This window comes from Tinamus guttatus, unplaced genomic scaffold (assembly GCF_059628265.1).
Source record: "Tinamus guttatus ecotype Peru unplaced genomic scaffold, ASM5962826v1 Tinamus_guttatus_pri_ptg000115l, whole genome shotgun sequence".
Lineage (NCBI taxonomy): Eukaryota > Metazoa > Chordata > Aves > Tinamiformes > Tinamidae > Tinamus > Tinamus guttatus.
This window is the reverse complement of record NW_028288649.1, coordinates 2,999,404-3,021,534: the sequence shown is the minus strand read 5'-3', so window position 1 is coordinate 3,021,534 and position 22,131 is coordinate 2,999,404. Positions and strand designations below refer to the sequence as shown.

The window sequence follows — 22,131 nt, the reverse complement described above, 5'->3', positions numbered from 1 at the left end:
ACTGGTTGAGATGTTTTGTGGTCACAGGTGTTTCAAGAAAAACAATGGGCCTGCGTATGTTGCTGTGTGAACCCAGGACTTCCTTAAACAATGTCAACATGTCTTCGGTATTCCTCATTCTCCTCATGGGCAGGCAGTTATTGAACGCACGCACCAGACCCTAAAAAATCTGTTAATTAAACGGAAAGGGGAAGCTCAGGGAGATGGCCCCCAAGAAAGATTGGACAAAGCTTTATATGTGCTTAATCTTTTAAATCATAACATAGCAGGTGAGAGCCGAGTTACTCAACACTTTGGCCAGTGGTCAGAAAATTTACAGCCAAGACCCCAAGGTACCATAAAAGATCTAGTTGTGGGGAAGTGGGAAGGGCCAAAAGACTTAGTAACTTGAGGAAGGGGAACCAGTTAGTAGTATCTCAACATTATGAGTAGATGGTGGTTGGTGTTAAGCAGGTTGGTGCAGGCTTTAAGCAGCTGGACACCCCTGTGAAGTAGAGGGGAAAGAGGTAGAGGAGCCTTGAGGCTGCTGCTGCAGCAAAATGCCAGGAGCCCATGGCAATGGCAGGCGGCTCTGGCAAGGTTTTAGTTCCTCTCTTTAGCCCATTCCGACCCACTGCTACCCAGAGCTGTGAAAGGGCTCTGGTGAGCAGCAGAGCAGCCCAAGAACTCCCCAAACTATTCGCATCCAGTTCTGCATTGCGGTGAGTTAGAGGGGATTCTCCGAGCTCTATCGCGTGCACCTCTATGGAAGGAGTAGCCTAAAAACGACCTCAACCCATAAATGGCAAGAAAGCTGGCTTAAGAAAGTCAAGGAGAGTGAAAAAGAGGATTTTTCCAGGCATGTTTTCTTAGGGATAAGGCCTCCATAAGGATGGCTTACATTACTAATTGATCACTGGAGATAGCGGTAGTGCGGAACAGTTTGAGGGTTGCTAAGGGGCTCAATATGAGAGTTCAGAGCCCAGATCTCAGGGGCATCATCTACAGTCTGGTACCAAGCAGCAAGCAGCAGCGATGAGCTAGACGGAATAACAGCATTCCTGTATAACTGCCAATAACTGATCAAAGGAGAAACTGTAATCTCCAACTACACGTTGAAGCAATCACCCTACTAGTGTCATGGCCCAGGGTTCTTTAGGGTCTGGAAATCCAGCTGGTTCTCTCTGTCTCTGAAAGTAAGGAAATATGGAGCCTAAAGCAGTAGCTGGGAGATGGGAGGTGTCAACAGACAAGCTCAGGATTTGCAGTAGGTACCTTCACCTAGGCACTTCCAGTCCTGCTTCAGCGAGAAATGGGATTTCTTTTTTTGGGTACCTACTTCGTGTTAGGTTTACACAGAGCAGCTCTTGTTCTGTTCTGTCCTTGCCTCGCCTGCCATGGAAGAGATGAATCCCCAGCCTTTCCCCCGCTCTCCCAGCCCCATGCTGGTAGGTAGGGCCCAGGTAGGTAGAGGGAAAATTTATTTTTAATCCCCATTTAAAATGACCAGTGTAATTATCAAGAGTCCTTGTGTCTGTGATCTTCTGTCAGTTGATAGACCTTGTAAGGACAGCTGGAATTTGGACATTTCTCATATTCATTTCCCTCAGTCGATTTCTTTACAGCTTGTCTTGGTCCTTCCACATGAAGCCTAGTTCTTCACCCAACCCAGACAAAGTGAAACTCTTAAAGGAGACAGAGATAAATCCTCAGCATATCTGAGGGGATATGCTCAGATGTGGTGTGTGGAAATTCTTATAAGCAGCGATTACTGGGTGTTCGATGTTTAAATACCCTTAGGTGCATTTTAGAGCCCATCTCTTAGGGTGGATGACACTGGCTGATAGGCACTGGGCCAGGTGCCTGGCTGCATGATAGCCTTTGAAAAAATGACAGCAATTTATGAGCCAGGCTGTTCATAAGGCTGCCGTTTATGAGCGTGATGACAGATAGTGATTCACTCCATTGCACCTGAACTTCCTGATGTGACTGACCTGCTCCAAGCTCACCACTCCTCCCCGCCTGCAGCCTCCCCAGTCCATTAGTAAACTAGTTTGAAATGTAATAGGAAGGAGGTATAGACCCGGGGCAATGTTTAACTTGATTATGCTCATCAGTAGTAGTAATCTATTCACACAGAAGCATGACCATCATCCCAAGTGTTAGCTCTGGGCTATGTATTTTTAAAGCTCTCCTGCCAATGGCTTATTAAATGCTATAAGCCATTTTAAGTAACTTTTTTAATGAATCCCACAGGCAGTGATGTATATTTAACTTAATAATAAAACTTTGCAAAAGTTTTCACGATGTGGGACAGTTAACTGTAGCTTCTCAATATGCAGGTCTGACTGCTCTGACCTGAGCTGAGCGAGTCTCTTTCACAAAAAGGACCTGAAAGGTGCCCAGTCCTGCCCTGAAAGGGCCCATGGTTAGACTCGGGAAGGAAGCTGAGTCCTAGGACTCATTAAGCCCCTTTTGTTGTCTCCTTTCCTGAGAAACCCGTCTGAAGTGGTTGGTGTCAAAATGTACCTTGGCAAGGGCCCAAGCACACCAGGTTCACATCCAGGTTTGACATCTCAGTGCACATTCAAACAGCCCAAAGGCCTTCTAGGTCCTTCTGCCTCCACACCAGGCTGCAGACACAGCTTCCTGGTGACTTTCGTGTATTCCATCCCTGAAACTTACACATGTTTTAAAAGAGCAACTCTTCGGAAAGTCCCTCTGCAGCACAGGGGTTGAGTGTGAAGGCAAGTGGAGTAAGGCAGGGTTGTTTGCAGCTCTCCGTGAGCTCTACATGTATCATCTCACACGCATGACCACTGCCTGGAGGGCTAAGACTTCGGTCTCGACCACATGCCTGGTATTCCTGAAGGCTCAAACTCAGGTGCTGGACTCCAGGCTGAAGCAGGCTGGGGATGGAGATGGGTGATAGGGACTGTTTGTTATAAGGCTATTTTGGGGAAGAGGGTGGGCTGGTGGGGTGAGCAAGGCTGCAGTTTGCCATGCCAGAAATGGATGTATCAGGATGCCTGAAGACCACGCTAGGGCAAGAGATATTCAAACTACAAGTCAGCTCTGACAACTGCTAAACCCAGGTTAATGCTAATAGTGTAGAAACCTCTTCTTTCTGTTACCAAGCCCAAGCCGATGCCTCATTCACAGAAATGCAGCTCCTAGAGAAGAGGAGTGCTCTGTGTAGAAAGATTCTCTAGTTTCCAAAACCTGTCACCCCAGTGTTATCTCCTTCCTCAAGTGAGCATGGGAGCAGAGAAGAATCCCTAGGCTCACATCCTTCCCAGAAATGCCAGTCAAAACCCAAGCAGCTATTCACCCAAAGTGCCAATTTTATAGTTCTGTGTGTGCGTTCCTATAATCTATTTACCAGCATTCCTACTTCAGTATGTGCCTGTTAATAAGATTAGTAATTAAAAGGCTTCATCGGAATTGGCAAGCGTCCCTCCGCCTCTCCTCTCCTCTCCTCCCCCGGGCGCGGGGTGGCCGTGGCGCTGGCGCCGGGCGCGCAGAGCCGTGTGGCCAGGAGGCAGGACGGCGCCGACGAGGCCCGCGCCGACATGGAGAAACCCCGGCCCCTGTGGGACAACCCCCTACAGTTCGTTTTCGCCTGCATTTCGTACGCCGTGGGGCTGGGGAATGTGTGGAGGTTCCCATATTTATGTCAGATGTATGGAGGAGGTAAGTGAGGCTTCTGTTCCTTGCTTCCCTTGAGGGAGGGGTGTTGCGAGCTTTAGACCCACAGCACATGGTGTGTGATGGTAACACCCTGTGCACCCACGAGGGGAGAGCGGGGGTCGGATCCGTGGCTGTATGTGGCAATTTCATTACACAGTGCCAACAAGAGGCATAAGATACACCCATCTCTAGCCATAAATGTCTCTTCGCTTATGTCGCTGTTTTATTTCATGTATTCCTTAGCATGAAGTTCATATGTGCCAGCTGCCCCAACACAGCAGCACTCGTTTCCTACAAGTGCCATGAGGCCATGGGAGGACCCACTTGCCAAAGGGTGGGAGGTAGAGAGGGGCTGCAGGTCCATATGCTATCGATTTATTGCATTCTTCCTACAAGTGAAACACCCTAGAGGCATCAGAAACTGCCTCAGATCATGTGTAGCCTCGCATATGGTGACTCGAATATATATAAGGAGAAGGGGAGATGTTTTTGCTGAGTTAATCAAAAGATTATTCACAGCCGTTTGAGCTGCTGTCCTGAATGTATGTCTTTTATAAGCCTCCTTTTAGAGGAGATAGCTTGGCTGCAAATCTGCCTTGAAGTTGGCTGCAACGCCTTAGTCAACAGGAGTTGCACAGCAAAAACCTTACAGGAAGTTTTGAACATGGGGATTAGATTGGTTTGGGCTCCAAAGTGCTCTTTGAAAGGCTCCCTCTCGCTCCTGTCCAAACTGGAGAAAGAAGATGTCTATACTGAACACCTGCCACAGATGTTCTTTCTCAGAAATCAAATCAGTTAATTAGGTATCAGCTAATTAACTAATATAAGAATAATATAATAATATAGCTTTTATATATATATAGATCTTCTAGTACACAGGTATCATTGGCTAATGTCCATCTTTTAAAGAATGCTTATAAAGAGCTCCTCCAAAATGCTCAGTTTTATTCTACTTTCTATGCTGCATGGATTGCTGTGCTGCTGGATTCAGTGGTATGAATAGCCTCTGCCTTGTTTACTTCTTGCCTGCTGCTGCTTTTCTCTCCTTTCCGGGAGGAAATGCACACTGAGATGTTTGTTTAGGTGCCTTCTACGTGTTTTGTGCGGTGGACATTGGCTCGTAGTTTACTTTTAAACCTGCGCGTGGTAGGGATCAGCGCGTGCTGTGCCGGCTGCTGAGGGGCCGGCTCGGAGCGGGGACCGCAGCTGAGCTGCCCCGTGGGAGCAGGGCCAGGAACCCACAGAATGTAACAACGGCTGCAACTGCAATAGGAGCTGGATGCCATCACGGCCAGAACCTTTTCAGGCATTCTGGAGAGCAGGAGCGATAGTGAGAGGTGCTCTGTTTATAGGGATATCTCCATGCAGGTGCTTCTGAGGGTAAAGCCTTCAGGTCTGATCCTGAGCTCTAGCACAAAGCCTACAACGGCAATGTTTCCGCATGCAGCCATTGGCAGGACACTGCAGTCCACAAAACATGACAGTTTTGTCTTGGCAGACATCCAGAAAGTCAAACACTTGGGTTTTTTTTGCATTGTATCTTCTACTATATTCTCCTTATGGGGCATTATTAGCAAAGATGGTATGAACACTCTGAATATAGCCAGAAATGACTGCCAACCAAAAATGATTAAATTAAAAGGAAAGGTAGGTGAACAGGAGCTGTTTCTGAAATTCTGGACTCGAGGGTCGACTTTGCTTTCCTGTTACCTTGCAAAGCCCTCAGGAGAGGGGAAAAAAAAAAAGTACTTAGTGGCTTTCCGGGGTCTGCAAAAGCTGCCCTGACAAAACATTGTTTCGGTGAGCTTAAAAGCTTGCGGTGACAGGCGCAGGGCTGGGGAGGCCGCGGGCAGCCACTGGCACCTCCGCGCGGGAGAGCAGAGCCAGCGGGAGCGGCGCAGCCCTCCCAGCTGGGAGCCCCGAGCCCTGCGGAGCCCCGACTGCCACGGGCCCGAGCAGAGCAAGGAGAGCAGGGCTGCAGGGGCACAAAGTCCCCGCAGGTGAAGCTGCCTTTTCCAAGGTGGTTGTCACATCTGCAACAGCTCCGGGTGCTGCAAAGCAGAACAAAAACCCTTGGCAAAATGAGTTTTGCGACCCGGGGCAGAGCTGCCCTGGAGGGGCAGCGGGGCTGGCTCCCAGGAGGGACCAGCACTGCTCCGTGTAGGAAGTTACCTAACGGGCAAACAAAGGGGCCGTTAACAAAGCCGAGGTGCCAGGGAGGAAATTAATTCCCAGAATAAACCGGCTTACTCCCCATGTGCGCTTCCAGCCCTCGGCCGCGGCTCTGGTGCGGGGCGCATTCCCGCTGCGAGGAATTTTAATGCCACCGATTAGGGCCTAAAGAAGAGGTGCTTACGTAAATGTTTTTGGCGCACTGTAAAAAGGGAAGCGGGAAAGCCTCTGCAAAATCCCAGCTTTTGGCCTTTTCCAAAGCGAGCGCCCAGTCAAGGACAGGGAAATTTTTCTGTCCCCCAGAAGAAACCCAACAGAGCTGGGGAAAACCCAACCCGAGGAGCAGGCCGCATCCCTTCCCTCGCTTCGGCCCTCATGGCCCACATAGGTCTCTCCAAAAGCCATGGCAGATACCAGTACATCCCTTAACACTTGCCATTTGGACGTTGCTGCTACTTTTTTATTGAGCGCTTGTGCTCTGCCAGGGCGAACTTTCCACGAAGTAAATCTTTCCCCCCGGGGTCCTTCTGTCATTATCTTTTAAAAGCCGTGCCCGGCAGCTGGTTACCCTTTAACAGCGCCGCCCTGCACATTGCTCACGCCGGGCCTGGCTCCCCGGCAGCCCCGCGCGCAGCACATTTTAACATGGCAAATCCTGGCGCTGCCAAGGACCACGGCAGGGACCGGGGTCACCGGACAGCCTGTCCTGTTGCACCGGGACCGGGAATCTGGAGAAAAAACAAACAAACGCAAAAACAAGGAAACCCCATGAGATGTCCCTTGGGGTTTTGCTGTGTCCTGGATGACACAAGGTGCCCCCAAGCCCCAGTGACCTCCTGGTTTCGGGATGCGGTTTGGGGTCTCTGAGGGCAACACGGCGCCCGGTTTGCTGAGCGGCGCCTCTCGGCTTTGGCTCACAGGCGGCTTCCTGATCCCCTACGTTGTCATGCTCGTGGTGGAGGGCATGCCGCTGCTCTACCTAGAGCTGGCCGTGGGGCAGCGCATGCGGCGCGGCAGCATCGGCGCCTGGAAGATGATCAGCCCCTACCTCTGCGGGGTCGGTACGTCTGCGGCCGCGGGGCCTGAGAGCCGGGGGAGCGGGGGCGTTTTGCTGCTCGGAGGAGGAAGCTGAGAGACCAGGCCTGCTCTGAGCTACGCCAGGGAGTCACTGCATGGCCCAGATCATCTCATTTCCTTACACAATGAATGAATGAATGAATAAATAAATAAACAAAGCGAATTTCAACCATCAGGGGCTGATGTACAGCATCCAGTTCAGGATAGCCCTGAAGGAAGAGGGCATTTTGGCAGTAGGAAGTTGCCCTGTGCACCAGAGCTGGCCATGGCCATCGCTATCTGGGGCTATGAGAGCTTAAATCCCTTGGGAATTCAAGGGGGAAGATCATGGCATGGGGCTGCGATTCGGGGAAACGGAGGGCAGCTGGATGAGCAGCTCTCTCCTCGCTGCAGGCGTCGCCAGCGTCGTGGTGTCCTTCTTCCTCTCCATGTACTACAACGTCATAAATGCCTGGGCCTTCTGGTACCTCTTCCACTCCTTCCAGGTGGGTGGGTGGGCAGCTCCCGGGGGAGAGGGTTGGCCGATGCAAGGGAGAGGGGTCGTCTCCTGCGGGGGGAGGAGGTCGGCAGTCCCGGGAAGAGAGTCATCTCCTAGGGAAAGGGCCCCAGGGGAGAAGGGTTGTCCTTGAAGGAGAGGGTCAACAGACCAGAGGGAGAAGGTTGGTTATCCAAGAGGGAGAGTGTTCTTCCCAGGGCAGAGGCTCCAACCCAGGGGAGAGTTGGTAGTGTCAGGGGAGAGAGTTGGTCCCGGGGGTCAGAGGGGACACCCCAACCCCCATGCCAGGGCAGAGGGCTCAGCCATCCCGGGGGAGAGGCCCTGGGGAGAGGGTGGGCCCTGGGGGAGAGGGTTGAACGTGCGGGAGAGGGTGGCACAGCCTGGGTAAGGCAGCGGCTCCGGCCCTGTCTCCTCCGCGCGCCCCGCGTCTCCTGGCAGGACCCCCTGCCCTGGGCCAGCTGCCCGCTGAACAGCAACCGCACGGGCTACGAGGCGGAGTGCGCGCGCACGTCGCCCACGCAGTACTTCTGGTACCGGCGGACGCTCAACATCGCGCCGTCGATGGAGGCCAGCGGGGCGCTGCAGTGGGAGCAGGCACTGTGCCTCACGCTGGCCTGGCTCGTCGTCTACCTCTGCATCCTGCGCGGCACCGAGTCCACGGGCAAGGTGAGCCCCGCCGGAGGCGCCACGCAGCCCCGCGCCGTGGCTGCTGAGCCACGTTGGGAAGTGCCATGGGGGTCTGGCCCACACCAGCGTCGGGCACGAGCCAGGCGGGAGTTGCGCTCTGGATGAGCCGCTTTCCCTTCTCAGGGGCTCTTCCTCTGCTGGGAATCGGTGCAGAACCAAGGGCTGTCTAATAGTTGCTGGTCAGATCCTCTTCTCATTAGCTTGGTAGAGCAGGAGGGGAAAATTCGTTGAGGTCGACGCAAAGGGGCATCAACAAGATTCTCCCTTTCTTGGCATGTTCTAACGTGCAGAATAAAAATTCAGGTTCAAAGTTAGAAGTGTGATCAAAGCTGAAAAAATTTCCTTTTCTACCCTTCTAGCTGGGTTACAGCCAGTTAGAGTCTCTTCTACACTTGAATTAATTTTTCTTCCTTCCAATTTGATTTGGGTCACTTGCTGAGGAGCTCTGCTTTGCTTTTGCTCTGAACAGATGCTGAGACCCAGCTGGTTATTTCTTCTCAAGAAGCTTCAAACCAATTTTCCTCTACTAGATTCTGTGTAACGTAGGTTGTAAACACCACAAACGTTTGAAGTTACTATTTCTCAACTCAAGTAGAAGACTCTAGGAGCTTTACCACAGGTTTTTAGTATCAGTAAAACTTGTTTCTCTAGAACTGGAATCTAAACGTAAATCGCAATCTTAAATTCACTGAAAATATGCATTTAAAGATTAGTGTAAGATAGCAAAAAATAATGCTACTGTTTCAGGTGAAGTAAATGAAAACAGAAAGCTGTAGCAGGTATGTAGCCAGAGATGCTCTTGAGTATTCTTTGCATCAGTACATGGTCTGACAAATTGTCTTCAGTGTCCACTTTCCTTTCGGCAGGTTGTATATGTGACCGCTTCCTTGCCCTACTGCGTTCTTATCATATACCTGATAAGAGGGTTAACGCTCCACGGGGCTGTAAATGGGCTCATTTACATGTTTACACCAAAGGTAAGGAAAAAATTAACAAATTTATAGTACCTCCTGAATGCCTGCATCCTTTGGAAAAAAAAAATAGTGCTAATGCACAGTGTGGGTGTGAGCGGACGGGCTCCCGGCTTGACGGGCGCCGTGCGACCTTGCAGCTGGAGCAGCTGGCGAATCCCAAGGCGTGGATCAGCGCGGCCACGCAGATCTTCTTCTCGCTGGGCCTGGGCTTCGGCAGCCTCATCGCCTTCGCCAGCTACAATGAGCAGAGCAACAACTGCGAGCGGCACGCCATCGTGGTCTCGCTCATCAACAGCACCACCTCCATCTTCGCCAGCATCGTCACGTTCTCCATCTATGGCTTCAAGGCAACCTTCAACTACGAAAGCTGCATGAACAAGTAAGAGCAGGGGTTTAACTCATTTTCGTTTCCCTGCCATAAGCTGCTGCCAGATAAGCAGGGAAAGGGCAGATGATTAGAAGATGCTGCCCCCATGCACCGAGAGATGCTACGCTCCTTGTCTCTCCCCAGGGTGATCCTGCTGCTGACAAACGCTTTTGACCTGGAGGAAGGCTCCTTGACAGCGGACAACCTGGGTGCCGTGCGAGCCCACCTCCAGGCCGCCCACCCGCAGCAGTACGCGGAGCTGCTGCCGCAGCTCAGGAACTGCAGCCTGGAAGCGGAGCTGGACACGGTGAGCGGCCTGCGTCGCGCCTGCCCCGGGGCCCTCGGCAGGCTGCGTGCGCAGCGCACTGCTGCCTCACGGCTCCAGGATGGAGCCGCCCCGTGTGCAGGGAGGCTGGGGCGCAGCAGCTCCCCCTCTGACCAAGGCCCCTGGGGCTCCTGCTGGGGAATGTACCCCCGCTGCAGCCATTGCTGCCGGGTCCCCAGGGGAGCCCAGAGGCTGGATTACTGCTGGATTACAGCTGAGGGCCAGGGAAGGTTGCATGGGTTTGGGGCCCAAGCTTTTTGCTACAAGCAGATCTGACGTTTTCTGTGTATTTTCAATAAACCAGCAAAGATCTCACTTGGCGCTGTTGTGCAGCACCACCAGGGCACGTTTGCATTGCCATGATGGAGGATCAGCCTCTAATGTCGCTGTTCAAGCTGAGGAAAACTTCAGCCCTAGGCAGCCCTGCTGAAATCAGTAGAGCTCCTTGAAGAGTAGGATCCTAGTCAACATAGGGAAAAAAAGGTTGCCTTGATTTTGCTAAAACTGTTGACTGTTAATGCCCTACTGAACACAAATACTGCAATAAGGAAGAGAGATCGAAATCTCCCCAACTAAAAGGGATTGAAATTGGGAAGAATTTCAGTCTCCCCCGTAGAAATGATTCCTTACCATAAAATCGTGGGTCACTGAGGGAAGCACTGACCGTAACTCTCTCCTGCTGCCAGGCTGTCCAGGGGACAGGACTCGCGTTCATCGTCTATTCCGAAGCAATCAAGAACATGGAGGTGCCGCAGCTGTATTCGGTGCTCTACTTCTTCATGCTCCTGATGCTGGGCATAGGGAGCATGCTGGGAAATACGGCTGCAATCCTCACGCCGCTGACCGACAGCAGGTTCATTGCCACCCACCTGTCTAAGGAGGTGGTCTCAGGTGAGCAGACACCATGCAGCAGCATGAGCCAGGCAAAGTGAGAACACGCACATACAAGCTCTGGTGTCTTTGAAGGTCCCGCTTCGTCCTCCTGCAGAGTAGGGATTTTCAAATATGCTGCCACAAGTGCTTGCCTGCTCTTGAGAAATTTTCTGGAACAAGGGCAAACTATGTTGTGCTTGCTGCCATGTGGCTAAATACTAAAACATAGTGGAGATGCTTTAGGGAGGAATATCCCCAGGCACCAGGACAGGCTTGGGGTTAACCTACTGGAAAGCAGCTCCGCAGAGAGGGATTTGGGAGTCCTGGTTGACAACAGACTGACCACAAGGCAGCAGTGTGCCCTTGTGGCCAAGGTGGCCAGTGGGATCCTGGTCTGCATCAGGAGGAGCGTTGCCAGCAGGTCGAGGGAGGGGATCCACCCCCTCTGCTCAGCTCTGGTGAGGCCGCACCTGGAGTATTGGGGGCAGTTCTGGGCTCCCCAGGAGAGGGACACGGAGCTACTGGAAAGAGTCCATCATGGAGCTATGAAGATGATCAGGGGACTGGAGCATCTCTCTTATGAGGAAAAACAGAGAGAGCTGGGCCTGGAGAAGAGAATACTGAGAGGGGATCTTATCTATGTATACAAATACGTGAAGTGAAGGGGTCAAGACTCCGGGGCTGGGCTGTTTGCAGTGGTGCCCAGCAAGAGGACAAGATGTAATGGCCACAACCTGAAGCACAGGAAGTTCTGCCTGAATTTGAGGGAAAACTTTTTAACTGTGAGGGTGACAGAGCACAGGACCAGGTTGCACAGGGAGGCTGTGGAGTCTCCTTCTCTGAAGATATTAGAAACCCGCCCGGACGTGACCCTGTGCCACATGCTCTAGGTGTCCCTGCTTGAGCAGGGCGTCGAACTAGATGATCTCCAGGGGTTCCTTCCAACCTCAACCATTCTGTGATTCTGTGATTTATTGGGTATGTCTCAAGCTCTGACCACTGGACCCCAGTGCTGACAGAGCTACATAGGGAAGTATCACGCAGAGCAGCAATGTTTTAAAGATGGCTGTGAGCGAGATGCAAGAGACCTTCCAAGACTTCAGGGTGCCAGGTCCAGCCAATACCAGCACTTAATGCGGAGCGCTGCAAAGGGCCTTCCTGCAGCCTGGCTGCTTCTGCAGCAGTCATCACGCCAGTAGCTTGATTAATAACTAACTCTATTACCCTGTCAGAAAGCCACAGAAGTGCCGCTATCCTTCTAGTCTCAGTAAGACGTTTCATGCACACGCACTGCCCAGGTGCCACGAGAGCCTCTCTGTACTATCCATGCAGGTCTCGTGTGCTTCGTTAACTGCGTCATTGGCCTGATTTTCACCATGGAGGCTGGGAATTACTGGTTTGACATATTCAACGACTACGCAGCCACCCTCTCGCTGCTGCTCATCGTGCTGGTGGAAACCATTGCTGTGTGCTACGTTTACGGGATAAGAAGGTATGAGCTGGAAACCCCCTTTCGTTACAGCGTGATTGTAAGCAGAAGGGGGATGCAACCATAGGTCAAGCTGGACAGCAGCAGGAGTGAAAATACCACTTTGGACTACTGCTTTTCTATTTTTTTTTTTTTACCCTTTTCCTGACACTTTGGAAGCCCCCAAAGAGGTGCTACCTCCTACAATCTTAGTTTAGGGATTACTTGTCCTTAACACAAGGATAAAAGCCCCCAGCTGCTAGTTTTGGCCGTTATTTTCTCATTTGCCACCCGCCAATACCCTCTGCGCAGGCAGGGGAGCACTAATGAGCGGGACATGCTGTTCCCTGCTCGCTCTATCTCTTCGGCCTAAAGAGCATCTCCTGCCAAACCTCAGCCTCTCCTTTTGCAAGGACACATACGAGCCCAGCAGCGCTGCAGAGCACGGCCAGCGCCAGGCAGGGAGGCTGTGCTTGCGCGCGTGGGCAGCCTAAAGGAAGTTTTAACATTTAATGTGTTTTTAACGCTTGCGAGTCTGTTCACAATGGGCGCGTACAACCACCTGCGTTGCTCTTAGGCGCTAGGCGCATTCAGAAGCTCCAGGTCGCCTCCAGGTTGAGCTCCTGGGGGCAGCATGAGGGCCGCGATGAGGAGGCCTCCCCTCGGCGAGGGCGGGCAGCACGAGTCCTGTCGCCGCCTCAGGGTGAGGTCCTCACGCAGCTTCAACACGAGTCCTCATGCCACTTCAGCGCGAGCCCTCACACCACCTCAGCACGAGGTCCTCATACTGCCTCAGTGCGAGGTCCTCACGCTGCCTCAGGGTGAGGTCCTCATGCCGCTTCAGCACAAGCCCTCACACCACCTCAGCGCGAGGTCCTCACGCTGCCTCAGGGTGAGGTCCTCATGCCGCTTCAGCGCGAGCCCTCACGCCACCTCAGCACGAGGTCCTCATACTGCCTCAGCACGAGCCCTCACGCCGCCTCAGCACGAGCCCTCATGCTGTTTCAGCCCAGCTCTTCAGCAGCCTCCATAACCAACAAGGCTCTGACCTTGCCTAAGGCGAAGTCTATGGGGGCTCTTCTACCATATATAACTCTACCTATGGAGTAGGGGATCCTGTTGCAAGCCCTGCGGGTTTTCACTCCCTTTCAGACAGCCTTTCAGATACTGCCTCTTTCTGCTCATGCCTCCCCCTGGTCAGACACCCTCCACCTGCCTTATTTAACCCTAGAGGAGGTTGTCAAGCCACGGAGATCAAGGTGCTGACTGAGCGGGAGCTGCTCTCAAGAACACATGCTTTCTTTTTTTCTGCTTTTCTTTTTAATCACAGATTTGAGAAAGATCTTCACACAATGATTGGACATAAGCCAAGCTGGTATTGGAAAGTTATGTGGGCTTTTGCTAGTCCTTTGCTAATTATAAGCCTATTTATATTTTACATCACGGACTATATCCTCACAGGAACACTGCAATACCAAGCGTGGGATGCCACACAGGTAAAACAGCACTGGGGCTTTGGTTTGTTTGTGTGTTAAAGAAACTTTTAGAAAATCCTGCAAGGACACACAATGTTCCTTTCTAACTACACTGCTCCACCAAACTGCCTTTTCCAAGGCTGCAGCTGGAGCTAATGCCATTTCCTAGTTCTTATAAATTGATGTCTTTAAACAAAAAAAAGTTTAAAAGTTATAAGTGATGACTTTAAAAAAAAAACTTAAAAATGCCCTTTAACCAAAATCATTTCGTTCCAAAAACCAGCATTTTGAATAAAATAAGAGGTATTTTAAAACAGTGCAGTAGCTGCTGGAATAGCACAAACTGTTTTCACCAACCATATCTCCCAGTTACATTTTTCTTCATGGCCAAAATAATTCTGTAGAAGCGCCAAAGTGATTTTTTTTTGCAGAGGAATTATTACTGGATAAATAATTACTAGTTTCATAAGCTTTTGTGGAAATGTTTCTTGCACATAGGAAAAAAAAAAAAAAAAAAAAAAGAAAAGCCCTGTTTACCTCCTGTCATCACCTATTTGGGTGCCTGTAGAGGTCCGGGGTCACTGACTGGGTACCAGCAGGGGCCCATCCCGCTGCCAGGAGCGTGATGGGAATTGCCTGTGGCAAGGTCAGTGCCCAGCGAGCTCATTAAGGGGAGAGAGGCAGCCAAAATGTGGCTCTCCTACAGTGCACTGAAGCTGCAGGAAGGATAAAACCCCTGTATCTGCAGCATGCAAATCCACCTCTAGCAAGGTGCTGTAACCAAGCTTATGCTGGGGAGGCTGCAGAGCAGCTTTAAGGACAGTCATAGAATCATGGCTGGAAAAGCCCTTCAAGATCATCGAGTCCAACTGTAAGCCCTTCACTCACCACCCTGCCTGCTAGGGCACATTCCCAAGCACCTCCCGTACATGCTTGTCCAGCACCACCAGCCCACAAAGCACATGCGCTTCTCCCTTCCTTCCAAAACCTGTGCGAGGAGCTCAATGAGGGGTGCCCAAGGGCCCGCGCGCGCTAACGCTCATGTCTCACCTGCAGGGGCAGCTGGTGACCAAGGACTACCCGGGCTATGCACTGGCTGTCATCGGGATGCTCGTAGCGGCCTCCACCATGTGCATCCCCCTGGGGGCTCTGCTGACGCTCCTGTGGAGGTGGCTGCGGAGGGAGAGCGCGCGCCCGGCCGCGGTGGCGTGAGGCCGAGGGGACGGCGGGCTCCCTCCCGCGGCGCTGAGGCCACTGCAGCAACCCGTACTCGTAGCAGCAGCTGCTGGTAGAGCCGAGAGCCTCAGACACTGCGTTCACCGGAGCGCTCTTGAGAGGCCCCAAAACCAGTCAGGAAAAAAGAAACCACCCCCCCGCCAAAACAGAAAAAAACAAGCTCTTCTGTAACAGACGAAGCTTTCCGATGGCCTCCGTAGGACGAAACACACAGCAGAAGGGCAGCTCACAAAATGCCACTTAGCACAAGTTAACCAGCCCCCTGGCTAATCATGTAACATTTAGTTGCTCTCTGCCAGCCTGTAGCGCAGCCTACGTGGGAACACGAGCACCGAGCCAAGTGTCTTCCATCACCCAAGTACCGGTGTCCTCAGCATTCAAAGTCAAACTTGACACGCAAGCTGTTTTGGATGACATCTCTATTTAATCTGTTGGAGTTTTACATTGTGAACATAATAATTCCTTTCCTGCAAAAGGAAAACTGGTGGGAAGGTATCCGAGATAAATACTTCGGCTTCCTACATATTTGTGTCAGCAAAGCAGTTATATATAAACTGCAAAAATTCTCATTCCCCAAAGAAGTAAACGTCCAGTTCCAGTATCTAATCGTGTGCTTCATGTTTTCAGGGGTGCAATGTTAGAAGTATCTGTGATATGTTTCTGATCTGTGATACAGCTTCTTTACAAGCCAGGCTCAAACAGGAGCAGCATACGCCACATAATCAGCTTTAGTGAAGTTCCTCTCCAAGGAGGTTTTTAATTTTTACCCCAAGATGCAACAAATCAGCAGTTTCATAGCACTGATAAACTTCCTTATGTATTTTTTTAATAAAGAAAGTAACATAGTAAGTTTTTGAGGTTCACATAATAGAAAACAGTAAAATTCTATCTATGAACTTTAAAAAGGTCACTCTGAACAACAATATTAGACACATTCACAGGACAGTGGTTCTTAATAGGGTGTCTTCATTAGGTGATTAGAAGATGCCAGTTGCCTTACAGGAGAGGGGCTCATTTCAAACATGCACTATTACAGCCTGCCAAGGTCCCAGCTTGGGGCAAAGAGTAACAGATTCTCCAGCCCCTGGGGGTGCCTGGGCTCTAACCCAGTGCCAGCAGGACATGCTCACCCTGAAATGGCCTCTAGGAGTAAAACGGGCCGCCCCTTCCAGGCCTAGCTAACAAAAGAAAGACAACTTTTTCACATTTCAGTTTATTAAAAATGGACACCGTAAACAAGACCTGTACAAAAACTCTCCGAAATTGTCCAGAATGTGGTTAAGAGGAGTTGCAGTGAGAAGTTATCGCCTGGGACCTCCTCTTCCTCTGCCGCGACCTCTGCCTCTCCCACGGCCTCGGCCACGGCCTCTTCCAGCAACTGCACAAATAAAACAAAAGAAACATCTCAGTTTTGACTAAACTGTTCCGTAGCGAGCACAAACAACTCTGTGTCTTATCACAGGTAGGCAGGAAGTCAGATATGAAGTCTGGTAATTGTCAGTGAATTTCAGGCAGTATTTTTATATTTTGTATTAAGTTTTTTCCATCAATAACTTTCCCAGGCTATGGTTTATGTTCAGCTTCATTCAAGATGACAAGGGGAAACAGCAGCCCAGGTGGCTCTTTCCAAGCAGTTGATAGTTTGACAGAGCACTGATTCCCCTTTTCTGATTTCTGAAAAACTAGGTTTTATCAAGAGAAAGAAGACAACTATGCAAGACATTCCTGCACACAATATTTCGTTCACTATTCATCACAACAGATGTATTCCCACAGCTCATATTGTGGGGTTTTTAGCACATGGAGAAAGGGAGATGCACATTTCAATATACTGTTAGATTTTCAAGAACGCTCTTTCATTTACCTGCATGAAACAGTCGCATTTCCCAGCACCAAACAGCTCCTGCTGTTTTCAGAAATGCCTCTACTCATTTTCCAAGTGATTATCAGACCAAGTCTTGGCTCTGTGCTCCTTCTAGATACTACTATATCAGAGAGCAGTAAAACGCAGAGAGAACCACAGAGCAGTTTAGGTCACAAGGGACCGCTGGAGATTGGATGTTCCATATGATGATGGGGTGTCATTTTACCCCCATTTCATATGGAAATGGGCCCAGTGCCATCAGTATGCCAGCTCCCTCTAAGAACTTTTGAAATTACTGGTTGATTTCAAGCAAGCTTGTCAGTGTAGGGCTTGCAAAAGTTGAAGGGCCTGCCTCCCATCCACATTTTAATTTGCCAAGAAGAAATCACACATTAACCTTGTGATTCCTAGAGCACTTGCAGATGAAAGTAAAGAGCAACAAGAGCCTCAGCACAACCAAGGTGCAAGAAGTGAGGTTCAGAAGAGAGCAGCTCAACCACGACCCAGTTTTACCCTGTGGACAGTTTATTTTTAATGGATATGAGAGGGACAAAACACTTCCAGGAGCTTCACACTTGCACTTGATAAAGACCATGGCCACAACAACTAGCACTTTGGAAAGTGCCTCACACCGTGTCAGCAAGGTGACACCACCACCTCTGCCCAAACTGCACTGTATACATGGCTTAAAGCCTGCAGAGCCACATCCAAATACTCCAGCACCAATTACTGGAGAAGTAGGAAAATATTATTTTAGAGCACAATTAGCTTTCACTTAAAAGAAAGAAACAGAAACACCAAGATCAAGCACTATGCAAAATTTACACTCTGCAAACACCCTTCTACAGATTTTCTGCGTTTTACAGGGTGCTCAAGTTTTAATAGCATGGGCTGAAACTGAAGTACTCTCTACACTGTTGTGTTTGTAAGGAAAGGATTTTGCTCAACAGCCTTCTAAGAAAAACTGAATACAGTTCCCAGGAAGAGCACATATAGTGCAATGCTGGGAAACTTCTCACAGGATAAGAGCAATTCACTGCAATCCTGAATTCCCTCCCATTCAGCTCCCCCACAGTTAATTTTTACCCACTACCAAGCAATATACCAGCTATGTGCAAGAGGTCATACCATACTTTCTTACTAGGCTATATGAAGTTCCCCAAATAAAGTACAGAAACACAGCAGACATGCTGAGAAGAGGAAACTGTCTTTTTGGTGTCACCTCTGAAAATGTGGTAGACTAAAACTTCTTCAAGATTAGAAATATTGGCATTTTTTACACAAACATACGACAAGCTATAGGTGTATCATTTCACACAAAAAGAGATTTTATAGATGCTAAGAAGGCAGGCAAGGCAGACTTAGCAATATCAGCATCAAGCCATCAAATATGGAAGAACTAGCTGCAAAATGCAGAAATTAAGATACTCAGACATTTTACAGGACAACTGCATAGTCACACTGATGCAAAGTGAGCCAAAACCACTGCTGCATAGTGTAGAACAAAGAAAAGAGGCCAGGAAATCACAAACTAACCTGCTTCTCTCTTCTTGGACTTGACTTTTGGTTCCACATCCACTAGCAAGGTATCCAGAGGCAAGCTGTCCGGCAGGATGAAGTAGCGAATGTTATTCCCTCGAATGCTCAGCGTCTCCAGTTGCACAGGCTCCCTGTTCTTCAGCGTCATCTTCACCGCTTTGAGATGCGTGTTCATACTGACATCCACTCCTGAAACAGCAACAGGCCTAATGCTGGGATGAGGCCTACAAGATGGGCACTTCTGGCAACACGGGCTGCTCTGACGTATAGACCTGCTTCCAGGTGTGATCTGTTCATTAGCACTTGCTCTGGATCTAGGCCATTCACTAATTAAGCCTCTGAGTAAAACTAAACACGTTGCCTCTCTAATTTATACCGGCTCATTTATCAGTAACTGTCCTCAACCACTTACCGTACATTTTGATGTAAAGCCACTCACTGCTATTTGTACAACAGCACTAGAGACCTTTGTTTAGATCTAACACAGGCGTAGTAATTTTGTACATAATTAAAAAGGTTCCTTTGAGCAAAAAACAAGCTACCCTTTATTATATAAGTCTAATACTAGGATTTTTTGCTTTAAAAAAGTCATTAAAAACACTCTGAGGAGGAAGAGATTGATCATTTCCTCTCTCTGCAAGCATAAGAAGTGGCAGCACCATTCAGCCCTTATATTTTGTCTTGCATAAGCCTGAAACTATGAAGATCAAAAATAAAAATATTTTTTTCAAAACAAAAAATTAGACAAAAGATAGAAATCATAATTTAGAAACATCCACTAATTTACTAATTCAGAGAGGGCAACCACACGAGCAAAATTTTAGTGTATTTGAAGGGTGTGCGCGTCTGTGTGTGCGTGTACAAACAGAAACAACTCTGCGAGGTAAAAGCAGTTATTGTTTCATCTCATAAATAGGGAAAAAATGAAAGACAAGTGTTTCACCAAGGCAATAACACCAGCTTCGTAAAATTAATGCAAGCTTATGTGAAAATGCATTCCTATACAAGGTCACTTTAAATAGAGCAAAGATACCCTCAACAGAAATAATTATTTTGAATTAAAACAATCTATGGCCTACTTGAACTGATCTAAGACTGTGAGGACACTTAACAATTGCCATTTATCTGTCTACCAGAGACACACACAAAAAAGTCCTTTGCTGATGGCTCCACTATAAAATTTTCACATGACTAAGGGCTGGATTTCACAAAGCAAAATCAGACATACTCAAATATATAGAGACTTAAAAGACTTAGCTGTTTACCACGATGTCAAGCTGGCAGTGATACAACTAGCTTGCCACCCCCATCATGCTGATAAGATTCTCCCAAGTAGGTTGTGCTTCCTTCAGATTTGCTAACAAAACAGCTTGCAAAAGTTTACTTCATTTTCCCCTAAGTTTATTTGTAAATATAGCCCAGGAGACCACCAGAGGCCCCAAGCAAGGGCTACAACCAACTCACTGTCTCCCAGCAGCGCGTTGTGAGTAGGAAATCTATTGCCAGATACATCAACAGTGTGAGCCTGCCCGGGGTGCACTGTCCCCGCTCCCCGGCCGGAGATGAGGGCTGCCCGCACCAAGCCGCTGCTCAGAGCTCCGCACGGGACTCCCAGCGGACGTCCCGCCTGCATCCGGAACCCAGCCCGGAGATGACAGAGGGCTGGGGAGGCCCCCGGCCCGCGCAGGCCCCGCAGAGCGCCCCGCGCTGCCGGGGAGCGGCAGGAAGGCGCCGCCGGTACCTGTGATAGTGCCGTGCACCTGCGTGCCGTTCTTGAGCTCGATGGTCACCGTCTCGTGGCTGAGCTTCATGAGGAACCTACGAGGGGAGGAAGGGCCCGTTGGCTCCGCCGCGCCGCCGAGCGCCCGCTCGGGCCCGCCCGCCTCGCGGGGACAAAGGCGGCGCCTCCCGCCCCGCCGCGGGGCCGCAGCGCGGGCCCTGCGGCCTCGGCGCGGCCGCCGCGCGAGCAGGGTCCCCAACGGCCGCCGCGGGGGGAGGGAAAGAGGAGGCGACCGTTAGCGCGGGGGCGGCTCCCGCGCTTCCCGCCGCCAGGCCCGGCGCCGCCATCCGCCGCCATCCGCCCACCTGACGAGCTTCATGGCGGCGCGGGGCGCGCGGCGGGGCCGCGGGGCGCGGCCGGGCGCGGCGGAGGCTGCTGCGGGCGAGCGGCGCCGCCGCGGGCGTCGGGGAGCGGCGGCCGCCGAGCGGGAGCGCCGAGGGGCGGAAACGGCGCCGCGCGCAGCCGCCGGAAGGGGAGGCCGCGGCGCATGCGCAGTGCGCCGAGCGCGCGGGCTTAAACAAAACCGGCGTGCGTGCGTATATGTATTTCATGTAGATAGGAGTTAAAATAGGAGAGGAGAAATCGGGCTACGCAGAAGGGGCGCCAGAATAACGGAAACTAAGCTTTCAGTCACAGCTCAGGAAGGGCTAACTCTTGCGGAGGGTCTAGGTCTTCCCTTAAAAAATAAGGATAAAAATTCATTGCTATAATTCCGCCCCTTTACGCCAAAAAGGCTGTTTCTGGAGTAGAGGAGTTGGGACTCAGCTGGGGGGTAAGGAGGTGGCTTTTCATCCATCTCGAAGGTGCGATAGGGGATCCTTTCCTCAAGGATTTGCCCATTTCCAGTAAGCCTGGGGCTTGGTCTAAGAGCCTGCAACACAAGGAGTAAAATAATCCAACAGTCCTATTTTTCTCCTCCTTCACTGCACCCGTGAAGTGACTTCAACTTTCACGTGACAAGAGAGAAGGGCGGGGGGGAAGAAAAACAAAACAAAAACAAAAAAAAATGCCGCCCCCTATCCAACATTAGTCTTGTAAGGGAAGAGGGGAAAAGCCTTGGAAAGGGGGAAGACATACAGCTTACAACCAATCTTCATGAAGCTGTAAGAAGGGGATGGATTTCCTAATATACAAATTGGCAAGAAAGGACAGAGCTCAGTTAGTCCTTCCTTGATGGGAGTGCATAAGGTCTGTGAAAAGAGTCAGTGGTGGGTACAGGATCATCAGTGAGCACTAGAGCAGCAGCATCTTTACGTGCTATGAACTGCAACAAAAGGGAGTCTTCTTGGTGAGTGACATTTCTTAAGGAACACTTTGGAAAAAGCCACCTCCAAAGCATGAAATGCAATTGACAGTATATAGAAAAGTTGGACTTTTTTATTGTCATTTATGAGTACACTGTTTGTGATTTTTAGAAATACAGAGTCTTTGCAAAGCACTGAAATACAGGTGCCCTCCAACTTTGAAAAACCTACATTATTTTATGTCTTACAGCATGTTTATACTAGCAATTCAAGTTTGGTCTTTGTTGCAACCAGTTGGTCACCAAAGAAGCCAATGTGGAGTTATAGACAGCAAGACAGCCAAACCAAGTTTCAAATGCCACCTGCCTGTGAGCCCTACAAACCAGGTACTTTTAGATAGTTAACCTATGATGTTCTTGTACTTTATGTCCATCATGAATTCATGTGTGAAATTTAAGTTAGAGGATTTTTCCAGTTAACAGTTTCAACTTTTTTCCATTACAGCATCTAAAAAGCAAACAGATACTCTGCAATTACTAGTGCTTATGAACAGATTTCGTTTAAACAAAACTCAGAGAGGCCTCCGGAAACATTCAAGGTTAAATGAACAGTTAACAACTGCAAAAATCTGTACATATTTTCAATCATAACACAACGAAACACTGAAGCATCAGTGTTTTGTGTTCTAGCTTCACTAGTGAAACTGTGCTAGCCCTAGTATTCTACATGTTTCTCCCTTCTCCCCATTTAGATTTATAACTGCAATCTGAATATACAGCTGTACTTACAGGAAATATTAAACAATGCACAGCGCCTTAAAGCAAGTTTCATGTCTGGTTTTGAACAAACCGTATAAAATAAGTGGACAAAGTAGTTTAAGATTGG

General features: G+C 49.8%; 2 protein-coding genes across 2 annotated transcripts; one reads left to right on the top strand and one right to left on the bottom strand.

The window, feature by feature from the left end:
• The first annotated feature begins 3,533 nt into the window (after positions 1-3,533).
• Positions 3,534-14,795, top strand: SLC6A20 (solute carrier family 6 member 20). The gene is made up of 11 exons (XM_088521211.1): positions 3,534-3,672; positions 6,762-6,902; positions 7,312-7,403; positions 7,853-8,080; positions 8,968-9,078; positions 9,213-9,454; positions 9,587-9,749; positions 10,454-10,658; positions 11,973-12,132; positions 13,439-13,604; positions 14,640-14,795. Exons 1-11 carry the CDS (start codon positions 3,552-3,554, stop codon positions 14,793-14,795), a joined length of 1,785 nt encoding a protein of 594 aa, XP_088377337.1. The 5' UTR covers positions 3,534-3,551.
• A 1,221-nt stretch (positions 14,796-16,016) lies between these two features.
• SNRPD1 (small nuclear ribonucleoprotein D1 polypeptide) lies at positions 16,017-20,439 on the bottom strand. The gene is made up of 4 exons (XM_088521078.1): positions 20,308-20,439; positions 19,964-20,040; positions 18,220-18,411; positions 16,017-16,197 (listed from the first exon to the last, which is right to left on the bottom strand). Exons 1-4 carry the CDS (start codon positions 20,319-20,321, stop codon positions 16,121-16,123), a joined length of 360 nt encoding a protein of 119 aa, XP_088377204.1. The 5' UTR covers positions 20,322-20,439; the 3' UTR covers positions 16,017-16,120.
• Between the last annotated feature and the right edge of the window lie 1,692 nt (positions 20,440-22,131).

Coding starts and splice junctions, on each gene's coding strand:
- SLC6A20 (XM_088521211.1), top strand. CDS start 3,552: ATGGAGAAACCCCGGCCCCTGTGGGACAACCCCCTACAGTTCGTTTTC. Junction 8,081..8,967: donor GCACCGAGTCCACGGGCAAG/GTGAGCCCCGCC, acceptor TCCTTTCGGCAG/GTTGTATATGTGACCGCTTC. Junction 9,750..10,453: donor TGGAAGCGGAGCTGGACACG/GTGAGCGGCCTG, acceptor TCCTGCTGCCAG/GCTGTCCAGGGGACAGGACT.
- SNRPD1 (XM_088521078.1), bottom strand. Junction 18,412..19,963: donor GGTGCACGGCACTATCACAG/GTACCGGCGGCG, acceptor TTGCTGTTTCAG/GAGTGGATGTCAGTATGAAC. Junction 16,198..18,219: donor GTCCAAGAAGAGAGAAGCAG/GTTAGTTTGTGA, acceptor TTATTTGTGCAG/TTGCTGGAAGAGGCCGTGGC.